This window comes from Euprymna scolopes, chromosome 8, assembly GCF_053919585.1.
Source record: "Euprymna scolopes isolate OS-2025 chromosome 8, ASM5391958v1, whole genome shotgun sequence".
NCBI lineage: Eukaryota > Metazoa > Mollusca > Cephalopoda > Sepiida > Sepiolidae > Euprymna > Euprymna scolopes.
In genome coordinates, this window is record NC_136489.1 from 124,782,859 (window position 1) to 124,798,923 (window position 16,065).

The 16,065-nt window shown below is 31.1% G+C and overlaps 1 protein-coding gene and 1 long non-coding RNA gene across 4 annotated transcripts in view; both read left to right on the plus strand.

The window, feature by feature from the left end:
• The window catches only part of LOC145283752 (ubiquitin thioesterase zranb1-B-like), a 578,310-nt gene that overhangs the window by 474,001 nt on the left and 88,244 nt on the right, over positions 1–16,065 (plus strand). For all 3 annotated transcript variants that reach the window (XM_080132814.1, XM_080132813.1, XM_080132815.1), the window contains one exon: positions 2,903–2,974. In XM_080132814.1, the coding sequence (XP_079988940.1) occupies positions 2,903–2,974 (72 nt within the window). The remainder of the gene's footprint in view (positions 1–2,902; positions 2,975–16,065) is intronic.
• LOC145283756 (uncharacterized) overlaps positions 1–16,065 on the plus strand; it is a 259,776-nt gene that overhangs the window by 148,739 nt on the left and 94,972 nt on the right. The window lies entirely within an intron of this gene.

Here is a 16,065-nt window from a genome sequence, read left to right on the forward strand (position 1 = left end):
TGTCCGAAGATTTAATGATGCTAAACCACATGTCTAGAATCATTATTCTAATTTTGATCAAACCATTACATATGTTTTTTTTTTTTTTTTTTTGTAAATGTCTAAAATTTAAAGAATAAATTGGTGTCTGGCTATGGATCAAATTTGATGCAAATCTGAAATATTTGTATTTTTAAATGTAAAGTTGTGACCATATTATGCTCACTAAAATTCTTTTAAAATATCTCAAAAGAAACTGAAACATGGGGAATATGCATTAATGTCTGATACTATTGCTAAAGTTTCACAAAAAATCTGAGGAATTTGAATCTTCACAATGTGATTCCACTCCCTTTGTGTAAAACTAAATTAAACTTAGCCCATATTTTGACCTCAACATTTAGGCTGTCTTTCAACAGACAACAGTTCAGTGGATTAGTCATAGAAACCAACCAATTCACTTAAGATAAATGAAAGCATAAAGTAAGAAAGACGTAATCATTGGGAATTGATAAAAATAATAACACGAAGAAAACTATGAAAATTAATCCAAGTATGGTTAAATTTCTAAAAAAACCAAAAAACAAAAAACTTGTAAAACTTTCCTGAACAGTTTTAATTTTAAATGTTGTACAAAACGTTAGCGGCATTTGACTCTTTCTTCCTGCACATCAAGCAACTGCTTATAGTTTTTGATCCTTCTTTCAGAAGGGAGAACTTTTTTAATACTAAATCTTTATTTCGGAATTTTCATTTTTTTCCTGTTGGTTACTGAATCGCTCAACAAATGTGTTTTCTAATTCATAACAATGGGTTAATTAATTTAGAATTCTGTACATACAATTATATGAACATATCTAACTTTATGAAGATATCAGAACTTTACATTGCAAGTGAAACGGTTGCATTTGCAAGTTATTTATTTATTTTTTTCCAACTGGTGACTAGAAATGATAACATGTTTATCTTTTGGCGATTGTGTTTTTTTTTTCTTCTTTTGGCCAAGAATCTTCTTACTGAATGAAAAAATTTCTTTTCAATCCTTTTTTAATAAAATGAGCAAAGTCAAATTATTTAAACACTGAAAGTTTAATAGAATCTTTTTTTTTTTTTATAATGAAGGCTGTTTAAAAAAAAAACATCTGAAAAAAATTTGAATGTTTATACGTTCAAGTCTCAACATAAAATTTTGTGTATGTTTAGAATTACACTTACTTAAAAAAAGAAAAAAATACAGAAAAAAGATCTTTATGGTATGTACATACTTATCATGGAATGAAAATGGCATATTCCAAAAACCACATGGGTTTGGCTAGTAACTTTTCTACTTGGCTAGTAAATGAAAATATGTAGTTGTCAAAAATCAACTAAAGATAAATTTATCCATATAGCCCTGGATATATGAAATTTGTATGTGTTCAAAATCCACTAAAAAGTTAGAATTAATGATGTACATGAGGTAAGTATGAGTGACTCAAGGAAAACTCTGATACTCCTCCTAAGATAACAGAAAAATGCTCCTTAAATTTTAAAAATAGCGTCTTTTTGTAGCGAGCCTGTCCCTGCTTTATCGTTATTTTCATGGCAGGTGCTCATCTGAACTTCAATCTATGGCCCCCCCCCCCCTCGCCAGACTTTCACGAAAAACACTCGTCTAGGCAAAGTCATTATCAACAATTTCCCCCATTCTTTATCTGTGCCTAAACCTAAATGTAGATTCCATGAACAAAGCTTCCTTCTTAGAACTGCACGCCTGTGGAATTCTATTCCGTTTGTCTGCTTTCCAGCTGGCTACATTCTGATTGTCTTCAAGTCCAACGTGAACAAGTTCTTGTTGAACCGTCCCCCTAAGTAATCCAAGTTATAAAATTCCCACTAATGTTTACTACGCTAAAAACACAATGACTGATGTACACCCATTAACCCTATCCTCGATTTGCCTCTTGGCCTTGATAAGTGGTGACCTCCATGTAAGAAAAAAAAAAAAAAAACTATCTAAAAGTATTCTTATTAGAGTTTGCATCAAGTCCAACAAAAGTTCTAATCAATGATTTATTTTCATATTATTTTTATTTTTTTTTTCTTCCAGTAGTAGAAATTGCAGAGAGAGAGAGATAGACAACTCCTACTTTGTTTGAAATTATTTTTTTTACTTGGATTCATCGAACTACTGCTCTCATCTTGAGTGTCATTTTCACAAGGTTTCATCCGATGTAACCTCCGACCTTTTTGCAAGTGTATCGTGTTGAACTTGGAAATATTTTTGTCAAACTCGGGGAATCTGGATGGAATTTCAAATGTCAAATGGAACCCTTTATTTACTTCACGGAGGTAGCATGCTCTCGTTCCATCAGCCATGACTGGATAGAGGTTCTTAGTAATTCGCAATTGTATGTTTTAGTTGCCTGCACTGTTTAAAGCTCCTAAAATTTGTACTAGAATTGTCCGTAAGGATCCATGATACAGTCGGGTTAGAATATTAAGAAAAATCAATTGTAAAAGTGATATTCTCCTGACGGTTGAAGGTTCAATCCTCAGTATGGGTAACTGAAAAATACAATCGTGAATTAGTTAGGACCTCCATCTACTCATGGTTGACGCAACAAGAGCATGCTACCCCTGCAAAAAAAAGTAGATAAAGTGTTTCATTCAAAATTTTATCCAAATTTCCAAGTTCCGCAGAAACATTCCAGAGTTCGACAAAATACACCTGAAGAAGGTCAGAGATTACATCGAATGAAACATTGTGAAAATGATACTCAAGATGAGAACAGTAATCTGGAAATTCCAAATAATGTTTTTTTCATCTTGTTTTGTATAAATGATTTTGAAATTTGACAGGAAAATAAGTGTTTTTGAAAATCTTGTCTATTTAATGCTTTTTCTTTTTTTTATATTGAATTGTCTGTTTTCTGCATTGTAGATATTGATGACCTACCCAGACATATCCATTCCAAACTTTTTGATGAGCTTCTTGATAAAAACGTTCAAAGTGGTGAGTTTCTCGTTCATACCTTTTAGTTTTCTTTACGTTTCAGAGCTGAAAACTCATCAGAATTGTTTATTGTTTTCCTTTCAATTTTTATCCTTATCGAAACTTATATTCATGTCCACAATGATTTAGATGGTATTCTGTTCTTTTCGGGTATTTATTCATATACAGTGATATCCTATCTTTTCGGGTATTTATTCATATACAGTGATATCCTATCTTTTCGGGTATTTATTCATATACAGTGATATCCTATCTTTTCGGGTATTTATTCATATACAGTGATATCCTATCTTTTCGGGTATTTATTCATATACAGTGATATCCTATCTTTTCGGGTATTTATTCATATACAGTGATATCCTATCTTTTCGGGTATTTATTCATATACAGTGATATCCTATCTTTTCGGGTATTTATTCATATACAGTGATATCCTTTCCCCCTCATATTTAAATATGATCATTGTGTACTTTTGTATGTGTATGTTTTTTTATGCACTTTTATATTAATTTATTTTTCAGTTTATTTTTAAAACATACTTACCTGCAAAATGTGGCATAGTCAACCACACCCCTCTGCACAGTGCGGCATTGGCAACCGCACCCCTCTGCACAGTGCGGCATGGCCAGTCACCTCATCCTGCAGATTATTTGAACGAACATCTTTCTGTCAAACTAGCCAATCAAGTTGCCGTTCTACCTTATTGGTTTGGTCCCTATCATGGTAGCTGTTTTAGGCTTCAGTAGCAGTATATTTACGGTTGAACTAAAAGTTATAATAATAATAATAAAAAAGAAGAAATGTAAAATCCTATTTTAACATAAAAATGCAATAAATTCTCTAGATTTTGATTCTCAAAAGAATGGCATTGCATTTCGATTTTAGACAAGAATGCGAATTATAATTTTTTTTTTTTTTTTCCACCCAGAAGTATGCCTTTAAAGCCAACAAAACTTCTAAAAAAAACAAAACTTCATTTGAATAATTGTAATCCTGTTGAAGGTTTTCTAGAAAATTCTTTAATTTGAAAATAATTAAGTTTTTTTTTCGATCAATTCATATCAATTTATTGCTTAAATGGCACATGGAAAATTTGTTCTTGTAATTCGTCGATGTGGATTTATGAAGCGATTCTTGTTAGTTGAATTCAATTTAAACGTCTTTTCTGCAGTCTTTTTTGTTTTGTTTTTGTTTTAGCTAAAAGACCAAAAATTTTATAAAAATATAATAAAAGTATATATATATATATATATATATATTGCTTTTTTATAGTGATAAGTATTTCTTTTTCATAGAGAAAAAAAAAGATGAGGATGACTAGAATATAGTTATTAAAAATCTTATGAGTAAATTGCTTCATAAAAAATTGAAATAATGTCCCAATTTTGCAAACTTCACTAGTGGTTTGTGGTAACCACTGGTCCAGACTATAATGGTCATTTTCTTGTCAAAAGGCTGTCTGATGAAATTGCTGAATAATAATATTTGGGCCTAAAAAGACACGAACAAAAGATTGTTGATGCATAAGTTGCATTGTTCTCTGGGAAAATAACCAGTTTAGGGTTTAACAAGGTTGCCAGGGCAAGTAAAATTCACAATGTAACAAAAGATCACATAATAGAACCTACTAATATATATATATATATATATATATACACACACGGACACACACATACATACACACTAAGAGAATATTCGTTCAAAGACGGATAAACAGAATAGTTTTCTATGTTGCCATAAGGAGATTAAAATCACGATATAATTGTACTAAATCTTGTGTTTAGAATCCTTATTCCAATTTTGATCAAGATCCATTACATAATTTTGATTCAAGAAAATGTTTAAAATGTAAGGCTTAAGTTTAAGGGGTCTTAAGAACAAATTGAAATTCAGGAAATCTTGCTTAATTGGTGTGTAACGACTGCGGATCAAATTCTATGCAAATTTTTAAATGGAAAGTTGTGCCCATATTATGCCCCCTAAAACTCCCTTTAAATGCCCCAAAGAAACTAAAATCTGGGAAATATTTCTTGATATTTAATACTTGGTAACATTTCGCAAAAAAATCAGACTTTTACCTTCTTTTTCATCCCTTTTGCATAAAACTAAATGTAACTAAATGTAACTCACATTATCAAGCCTTGTACTCAGCAACTGTGTTTCAAAATTTATAATGATAGGGTAAATAGTTTAATAGTGAATCCTTAGAATACTAATATATAAACATAGGCATATACTTAATACACGCATATAGATAAATATATATTTATTGAAGGATTTTGAAAGATTCTTTATTTTTTATAGGTTTCTGTAATTTTAACACATTGGGAAATTAAAAAAAAAAAAAAAAAATGCAAAATTGGAACAATCTTCTTTATTTATGAAAAATAATGTCTTTTAAATGCTGCCCATTTTCAGCCTTGCATATTTGTGTTCTTTCCAAAACATTATTCATGACAGATTGCAGAATCTCAGGATTGCGATTTAACTCCCTTATTTTGTTCCACGAGCTGGTAGACCGAGAAACGTTAAACCCCAAACCCTGCAAGAATTGAAGGAAAACATTAGTAATGAAATAAGGGAGTTAAATCGAAATCCAGAGATTCTACAATCCACCATGAATAATGTTTTGAAAAAAAAGCACAAATATGCGAAGCTGAAAATGGGCAACATTTAAAACATTTATCATAAAGGTGGTTTGAATTTTGCATTTTTTAAATTTTTTTTTAATTTCTCAATGTCTTAGATTGTTTTAAAAATATTACAGAAAGATATCAAAAATAAAGAATCTATTTAAGTTCAAACCCCTTCAGTTACTTTTTGGACACCCTATGTGTATATATATATATATATATATATATATATATATTGAACTTAAAAAGAAAAACTTAGAACAAGAGCGGCTAGGTCGGGATAATTATTTATAACAAATTTACGAGTTAAAATTTTTAAAAGTATTTATAATTAAAATTTTATCATAAAAAAAAAAAACGTTAACTAAGGGAAAATACAAGTAATAAAACTCCCGAGCAACGCCAGGTAGGTGCAGATAGTTTCTAAACATGTTGCCTTTTCAAATATATTTATTTTTCTTTCCGTATCTTTCCCTTTCCTCTCCCTCTCTCTCTCCATTTTTCTCCTTTTCCCCCTCTTCTGATCAACATTACAGTGCCTGTTGTCTTGTGTTACAATCTCCACTCTATAAATAATAAGGGCAACGATGTCTCCTCTGATCTTTTCAATGGCAACCGGTTTCTGATTGTTTGAATTTGCTGAGTATTGACATAACACTTAAGCTGCTGCTGCTGCCGCCTCGAAAGACCTTGAAGGAAGTTTTCTGATTTCTTATCTTGGCTTCCATATTGAAAACTAATCCTTTCTTCTTCTGTCTTCCCATGAAACGGTTTCACTTCAGACTGACTCCACATCCACCCAATCCTTGGCTTTTTGGCTAGAGACAAAGTGCAATATATCATGCCTTACATTTTTTTAAACCTTGTGCCTAATTTTTTTTTTCTACTTTTTATGAATAAACTAGTGGGGTGGGTAGTGCGCCCGGCTTTGTCCCCCCCCCCCGGGGCGTAAAATACGTTTAAATATGATATTTTAATTTTTCCAGATTTTGTATATATTATTATAGTCTTGATTTAAAAAAATAAAAAGTAATTAGGTACCAGCTAGAATTGAAACTGAAACTATAGCATTCAAAGCTTGTGACATCACTGTACCAACGTGACACGCATCTAAAGTGATTAAAAATAAACTAAGATGACTGTACAAAATGTTTAACGATTTTTTAAAAATTTGCCTCATTTTTGACCCCTTTTAACTGGCTAAAGACCCATAAAAGAATGGCTTGTAAAAAATCCAATCATTTGAGGCCCCTATCACCGCTCTTCAACTTTCTGTTTTGGAGGAAATAAAGTTTGAAAATATGGAGACAGACAGACTGACATATAGCTTTTTATATATTAGATATTTATAAATCTTATCTGTTTTAATATTACATTTCATCTGTTCGGTCCTCATTTAGTGAAGGAGAGATCCTTATAGACAGTCAATTTTTATTTGTGTTCCAATCCAGATTGCTCCTTTTTAGGGGACCTGGATTTTCCCCACATTGAAAAACAATGACCTCATGGGGAAACAAGTAAATAGGGATTCTTCATCCATTTTTGTTGATCATCATTTTATATGAATCTGAAGATTCTATTGTTGGCATTGGTTTCCCTGATATTTTTCTAGTAAAAATTATTTCTTAAAAATAACACTGGATACTTACAGGAGAGACCACATGAAGGTTGCCTGCATCCTAAAGTTAAAATGATTTTGTCGAACTAACTGGATTCGAACTTGCAACACCCAGGTTGTCAGTTCGTGTCGTTAACCACTTGACTACTGTCACCGCCCGTTTTTGTTGTTACAAAGCAAATGCTGTACATATTAAAACAAATTTGACTTCAATTTACTTTTTTAGTTTATGCATGGGAATTTGGAGTTAATATTCCTGTGTCTTTGATGGAAAGAAACTGGTAATTTGAAAATTTCTGCAATCGCGAATCAATACATGAAAACAATATTTGGTGCCACTGCTACTTTCAATAATCTTATTGCATAAAATCAATCTATTCAATGTTTTTTTTTCTTTGCCAAAAACAGTTTAATTCAATAACAAAAAAAAACTCTTCTGCAAAACCCATTGGATAAATAAATTAATTTATGCGAGATTAAATATCTGCAATTTTAAGGACATCTGTTTATTTTTGATAAATTTGTAAAGAACTTTTTCTACTATGGCTTTACAACCGTATTTTCCTTTCAGTGAAAACAGGTGTGTCTGTGTGTTTGTTTTTTGCGAGGTGTAAACAGCAATTACATTTGTATGTTTCTATACAACGAAGAAAAAAAGTCTCTTTTGACTTTCTTTCATTAAATGACTATTTTTGGAATAGTCTTTGACTATGAAACTAGCACAGAGTTAAAACTAAAAAATAAAATATTAAAAATAAAACCATGTCTTTTTATTTTTTTTCTAATTCAGAACTTAGACAAAACTAAGAGATTTATGACCATAAAATAAATATAAACAAATTTCTTGGCTTATTATATAGTTATCTTAAATTTTAAAAACTTTTTTATTGACTTTTCAATAGAAAACACACACACGCCAGTGTAGATATACTATACTTTGCCATTATTATTATTTATTTATTTTTTGCACATTTGAAAACTAATACAGAAAAAGAAATAAGATTATAATTGTAAGGGAGACAACTCTTTTTATATTTGATTGGAAAAAAGTTATTTCCATTGTTATATACTGAAAAGCAGATTCTTAACTTTCTTTCATTAAATGGTTATTTTTGGAAGAGTCTGTCACTGAAACGACCAGAGTCAAAACTAAAAAAAAAAAAAAAAAATTAAACCGTATCTTTGTCTTCCTAATTCAGAACTTGGGTAAAACCAAAAAGTTTATGACCATAAAATAAATACAATTAACTTGAATTTCTTGAAAGGTTGTGTTATTATGAAGTTATCTTGAATTTTGAATCTTTTTATTGACTTAATTCTAGAAAACAAAAACACACATATCAATAAAGGCATGCTACACTTACCTGGCATTGTCGTACTTTTAATTTAAGTTCATTTTTATGCTTTTTTGCACATTTGAAAACTTATACAGAAAAAAAAAATGATTTTAATTGTAAGGGAGACAACTCTTTATATTTAACTGAAAATATTTATTATATAACCAGTTGTCAAGGCAGGATTAACTATACCGAAGTTCATTATTACAATGTCAATAACATGGTACAGCAATAACAAATAAGAATTACCTAGTCAGAATCTAGTTTGATGTAGCTATTTAAGGTGTAAGCTTGTAAAAAATCTCACGGGCCAAGATCAAAGTGTAGTATCTGTTCCAGCAGATACTGCAAGCAAAGACCATATGTGGGGGCGACCCCACATATAAGACCTTGGTCAATGTAGGGGCAACCCTTCATACCAATTGTCACTATCCAGCTCCCCTACTCCCCGGGGAGTTGGTCCCCATTTCCCCTTCACTCCTCACATTAAAAATCGGCCTTGTGCCTAATTTGCTCGGTGGGGGAGCAAATAAATACCATCTGTTCCAGCAGATACTGCAAGCAAAGACCATATGTGGGAGCAATCCCACATATAAGACCTTGGTCAATGTAGGGGCAACCCTTCATACCAATTGTCACTATCCAGCTCCTCTACTCCCCGGGGAGTTGGTCCCCATTTCCCCTTCACTCCTCACATTAAAAATCGGCCTTGTGCCTAATTTGCCCAGTGGGGGAGCAGATAAATACCTCAAGGTGTAATATCTGTTCTGCTGTTGCACTTGAATGTTTTGTTCTCGGTTAGCAGAGGAGAAATCCTTCATTGCTTAGACAATTTTTGCTATTTTTGTTCCTTTCTCCACATTAAAAAACGACCCTGGTGTCTAACTCTGCCCTTGGGGGGGGGGGCAAAGGAAATAGGAACTGTGTTAGAAGAATCTCTTTGTCACATGTTATAACGAGATATCTCATCCAAAGTTGTTAAGGTATTGTGGATATGTGTGCTTGTTTAGTATAAATCTGTATATGAAAGCAATAATATGATTTTTATGTTTAAAAAAAAAAAAATGCGATGTTAGATAGGTTTTAAAACAAATGTAAAAATCAAAAGAATTTATTTCCTCAACATGTTTAGAATTTTATTCCACAATAACTAATTTTAATCTGATGGAATTTTGGTCATGTTTCAGTCAGATTTTGGATAGGTGACTGTTTGGGAATAATGGATCTTGTAAGTTTGGGAATAATTCGGTCACTTTCCCTAATACTCTGTAGAAAAGATGTGGATCCATCTTCCCAACCTCACCTAGCAACTCCAACTCTTTCTCCACTTATTCCAACATGTTTTTGGTTGTTTTGTTTAGAGTCATTTCAGGTTAGAAGTGTATGAAGGAAGGGCACATTTTCTTTTTTTTTTATATATATAAAGGAGTCACGACTTGTAAAGGCACAGAGGCCACTCGAGGGTAAGGGTTAATGACTGTAAATGGGAAAATATCATAGTAATCGTTAGTTGTAGAAATTTGATAAATTGTATTGCTTAAAGGAACTGCTCATCAAGAACTTGTTCACATTGGACTTGAAGACGACCATATTGTAGTCAGTTGGAAAACAGGAAAATGGAACAGGCATGCAGTTCTAAGAAAAAAGCTTTGTTCATCGAATCTATGTTTGAGGTTTTAGGCACAAATAAACAGTGGGGGAAATTATTGATAATGGTTTCAGGTCGACAAGTGTTTTTCATGAAAATCAGGCAAGGGGGACCATAGATTAGAGTTTACATGAGCACTTGCCATGAAAATAACGGTAAAGCAGAGACAGGCTCACAATGTTTCTTCTGTGGGAAAGAGGTTGCAGAGAAGAGAAAAGGACATCCCTCTACAAGGCTACAAAGTTTATTTTGAACTCTGTCAAGACAGGATAAGCTGTTTCTAGAAGCTCCTGCCCAGGTGTGGCAATAGTACTCCGTCCTTGGACATACTTGGCTCTTGTACAGATAGAAAACTGCATCAGCAGTGAGATATCTACTAGAGTGGCAGAACGATCCCATCATTTTTCCATCAATCTTGGCAACAGATTTGATGTATGTGTTCCATCTCAGAGCAGGAGTAAACGTTGGACCCAAAAGCTTCTCAAAACATGGAGCCTCCGCAAGACGACAGCCATTCATTTCAATTGATGCCAGACAAAGATCAGAGCGTTGATGATGTAAAGATAGAAGCTTGGTTTTAGATGCATTAAAATTAACCAGCCACCTCTAGTGAGGCAGGTTATCTCAATATTTCATAAGAATCTTTCACTTAGTGATACAAGCACAAAGTGAAAGTTTCAACAATTTGCCCCACAACTTTTCCCTCATTGAACCACATGATCAAGATTAAAAAAGAGTATCGCAGAACTTGGTCGTCTTTGAAGTGATGCCATAGATGATAGTGTCGTTAGCATAAATGTCTACGAATGATCTTAGGATGTGATTTGGGAGATCATTGATGTAGATCAGAAAGATCCCTGAGGGACTTCAGCATTAATACTGTGATTGTTCCACTATAAACTCGTCATTACAGAGACTTCTTTCCAGAGGATATCCATTGTCTCTAGGAGGAGAGTAGTCAACTATAACTACCAGTGCACAATTCTTTTAATAAAATCATCTTAAGATCAATGTAAACATTATGGTCTTATCAGTTCACTACCCCACCTTTTCCATCGCTCCATTTATCTCCTCCCTTGCCCTGTCATACCTCCTTTTGTTAACTCCATATTTTCCAGTTGAGAATTTCTATAAATTCTGATATGTTTTTAAAGAAAAAGAAAACCTGGATGAGTCAGTGATCAACATTATCAGTTTTCTGACTTGATTTATTTAACTGAACTTTAAAAGTATTTTTTATGTTAATATCCTTTTCTTTTGGAAATAAAGAAAACAGCCCTTCTTTATTTCCTCTTCTACTTTTTCTTCTCTTTTTTCCCCTTTCCTGTCACCTCCTCCTCCTCCTCCTTTCTACCTTTTTTCTTTTTCTGTTTTTTTTTCTTCTATTTCTTTCTGTCTTATTTTTTTTTTTAATGTTTCCTGTTTTTTTCTTTTTTTTTTTCTATTTTCTTTGTTTCCTATTTTTCTTTCTCCGTTTTTCTATTTTTCTTTCTCCGTTTTTCTATTTTTCTTTCTCCGTTTTTTCTGTTTTTCTTTCTCCGTTTTTTCTGTTTTTCTTTCTCCGTTTTTTCTGTTTTTCTTTCTCCGTTTTTTCTGTTTTTCTTTCTCCGTTTTTTCTGTTTTTCTTTCTCCGTTTTTTCTGTTTTTCTTTCTCCGTTTTTTCTGTTTTTCTTTCTCCGTTTTTTCTGTTTTTCTTTCTCCGTTTTTTCTGTTTTTCTTTCTCCGTTTTTTCTGTTTTTCTTTCTCCGTTTTTTCTGTTTTTCTTTCTCCGTTTTTTCTGTTTTTCTTTCTCCGTTTTTTCTGTTTTTCTTTCTCCGTTTTTTCTGTTTTTCTTTCTCCGTTTTTTCTGTTTTTCTTTCTCCGTTTTTTCTGTTTTTCTTTCTCCGTTTTTTCTGTTTTTCTTTCTCCGTTTTTTTCTGTTTTTCTTTCTCCGTTTTTTTCTGTTTTTCTTTCTCCGTTTTTTTCTGTTTTTCTTTCTCTGTTTTTTTCTGTTTATCTTTCTCTGTTTTTTTCTGTTTATCTTTCTCCGTTTTTTTCTGTTTATTTTTCTCCGTTTTTTCTGTTTATTTTTCTCCGTTTTTTCTGTTTATTTTTCTCCGTTTTTTCTGTTTTTCTTTCTTCGTTTTTTCTGTTTTTCTTTGTTCATTTTTTTTTCTTTCTACGTTTTTTTTCTTTCTACGTTTTTTTTCTTTCTTCGTTTTTTTTCTTTCTTCGTTTTTTTTCTTTCTTCGTTTTTTTTCTTTCTTCGTTTTTTTCTTTCTTCGTTTTTTTTCTTTCTTCGTTTTTTTTCTTTCTTCGTTTTTTTTCTTTCTTCGTTTTTTTTCTTTCTTCGTTTTTTTTCTTTCTTCGTTTTTTTTCTTTCTTCGTTTTTTTTCTTTCTTCGTTTTTTTTTCTTTCTTTTTTTTCTTTCTTTTTTTTCTTTCTTTTTTTTCTTTCTTTTTTTTCTTTCTTTTTTTTCTTTCTTTTTTTTCTTTCTTTTTTTTCTTTCTTTTTTTTCTTTCTTTTTTTTCTTTTTTTTCTTTTTTTTTTCTTCGTTTTTTTTCTTCGTTTTTTTTCTTCGTTTTTTTTCTTTTTTTTTTCTTCGTTTTTTTTCTTCGTTTTTTTTTCTTCGTTTTTTTTTCTTTCTTCGTTTTTTTTTCTGTTTTCGTTTTTTTTTCTGTTTTCGTTTTTTTTTTCTGTTTTCGTTTTTTTTTTTCTGTTTTCTTTTTTTTTTCTGTTTTCGTTTTCGTTTTCTTTTTCGTTTTTCTATTGTTTTAGTTTTTCTTTTTTTTTTTTTAGTTGTTCTATTTTTTAGTTTTTTCTATTCTTTTTTAGTTTTTTTTTCCTGTTTTCTATTTTTGTTTTTTCCTTTTTTATTTTTTATCTTTTCTTTTGATTTTCGTTTTTCTACTTTTTGCGTTTTCTTTTTTGATTATTCTTTTTCCATTTGATTTATCGATTATTCTTTTTCCATTTTTAAAAAATTATTTTTCGATTAATTGTTTTCCATTTATTTTTTAAAATTCTTTTTCCATTTGTATTCTTTTTTTTTTTTTTTTCGATTATTCTTTTTATTTTTATTTTTTTATTATTTTACCTTACTACTTTCTTTTTTTCTTTCTTATTGAAACTTTTCACTGACATCGTTGATTTTCTTGGCTCCACTCAATAAATCCGCTGACAATCAAGCACATTCCACTTGAGTTGTAAAATCCATTATCGGACTCTTGAAATATAAGATTCTTGAAACCTAGCCAAAATCTTGAATCTTTAATTTCAGGTGCCCAGTAGAACAACATTCTGAAGGCTGATTTCGCACCAGAGATTACATTGTCATACAGATACGCGATTAGAAATCACCTTTCAAGTGATTATCCCGTTAAAAATAGAAATGATTATTCTTAAAAATGCTTTGTGTATTTGCTCTGATTAGCTTTAATTCCTCCATTTGATTCTTGATTCATGTTTTTTCATCACTTTTACATAAGTTAATCGCGGTGTGTGTGTGTGTTTTTTTTTTTACTGAAAACATTTATAGTGTTAAATTTCTGTTGCATATCCAACATATAAAGTTATCTTGTTGGATTTTCAAAGTAAGATTTTGATTAAAATTGGAATAAGATTTCTTTTAAGCATCATATTTGGATTTTAATCTTCGTAAGGGAACATAAGTAATGCAAAATTGTACTATTCTTAAAATTGATTTTACTCGCCCTATAAGGGGTATTTCTCTAACACACACACACACACACACACACACACACACACACACACACATATATATGTATATACAATTGAAAAATCAAACAAAGCATTATTTATATATATTAATCAACATTTCATTTTTACATTAAAACTTCCTCAGAATGATTGTTTGTGATGTGAGAGAATGTTTTGTTCTTTTTTCAAACAAGCCATATATATATATATATATATATATATATATATATATATATATACTAGCAAAAGTACCCGTCGTTGACTGGGTTCAAAAACATATATATATATTTATATACAGTGGTGGTCAAAAGAGTTTGCAGACCTTTTTTTCTCAATTTCTTTATTAATTTTTCTTTATTTTTCATTTTGGACTCTTCCATCATTTGCTGGTTGCCATTCTGGTTCGTTCCATTCCTACATTTTACGATAAAAGTCAGAATTTAAAAAGTTCGACATTTTCCACTTTTCAGGTGAGCGAAAAGTTTATGCAGGTAATCTTAATTTATTGATAATGGCTAAAAGAAAGATGTTGACAGATAGGGAGAAGGGTGAAAGTGTTACATTTCTTGCTGCTTCTCGGTTCACAAAAGCTTGCCTTTCAGACAAGGAGATCTCTGAACGTCTGATGGACTGGCCACCTCAGAGCCCGGATTTGAATCCGATAGAGAACCTCTGGTCGATTCTGAAGAGGAAAGTTTATGAAAACGAGCATCAATTCCATAGTAAAAAGACAATTGGGAGAGAATCAAGAAGGTATCTTCTGAAATAACACCTCAGCAAGTGCATACATTAACATCATCTGTTGATAGGAGACTGATTGATTTGATTAAAAATGGAGGAAAGCGAATAAAGGGTTAAATAGTTTCATAAATTCGTATTGTTCGGTTAATTGTTATTTGAGTAATAACTGTTTTTTCTTTTTCTTGTAATATGTTATCAATATATGGTACTATAATCATTTTTCGAATTATATCATGTTTAAAAATGGTATTTATTGCGGATAAATGAGTGCTTGCAAACTCTTTTGGTCCATATTCCTTCCTGAAATCATTTAAAGATCGATCCCCCCCCCCCCCCCGAATATGATTATTTGGTTTCCGTTTCTATGAATTTACTTCATATATTTGCATATCAAACAGTGAGTAATATAGTTATTATATTGGAAAATATTGAAGCATAAATTTATCAATTTATACAATTTGCAAACACTTTTGACTCCAACTGTGTGTGTGTATATATATATATATATATATATATATATATAAAAGAATAATAGAAATAGTATTCTGGCGAAATAGAGAACTAAGAAGGAACAAACTCTAATTCTGGGTTCTAGCTTTATCATGAAGTGTATATAAACGGGTATTTACATCTATATATAATCTCCTCTTAATATCTAATATATATATATAGAGAGAGAAATAAAAAGGAACAACCCGTATTATGTGTTCATCAACGTTTCGTCTTTATTTTGAGACTTCCTCTGGATGAATGAAATTAAGAAACAAAAAAACACCAGTACAAAATATTTGAAAAACAGTGAAACATTTTCAAATATTTTGTACTGGTGTTTTTTGTTTCTTAATCTCATTCATCCAGAGGAAGTCTCAGAATAAAGACGAAACGTTGATGAACACGTAATACGTTTTGTTCCTTTTTATTTCTCTATTTTGTCGGAATACTATTTCCATTATTTTCATATATATATATATATATATATATATATATATATATAAAGCTGAATGTCTGTGTGTGTGTGTGTCTGGTCACGAATAGACTCCTGTATGGTTGACTATTTTAAAAAACTGATTACATATAATGATAGAAGATGTGTTGAGACACAGGAATGGGTATGTTTGATCTGGCAGAACAGTGGTTCATTAAAATTGTGGGGTCTGCGTTCACGCCTGGTCCACAAAGTATGGAAATAAAAAATTTAAAAATTAAAAAAATTAAAAACCTTTACAAGTGTTTTTGATATAGATGTACATGAGAATATTTGATAAGTATGTTTTAACTTAAATAGGGATGGTATAATAAAATTGTAGGGTTTGCGTTTGTGCCTGGCCTCCATAGAATGGAAATAGGCACAAACTTTAATAAAGACTTTTCATATCTATCTGCGTAAGTATACTTTGATAATTATGTTTCAGTTT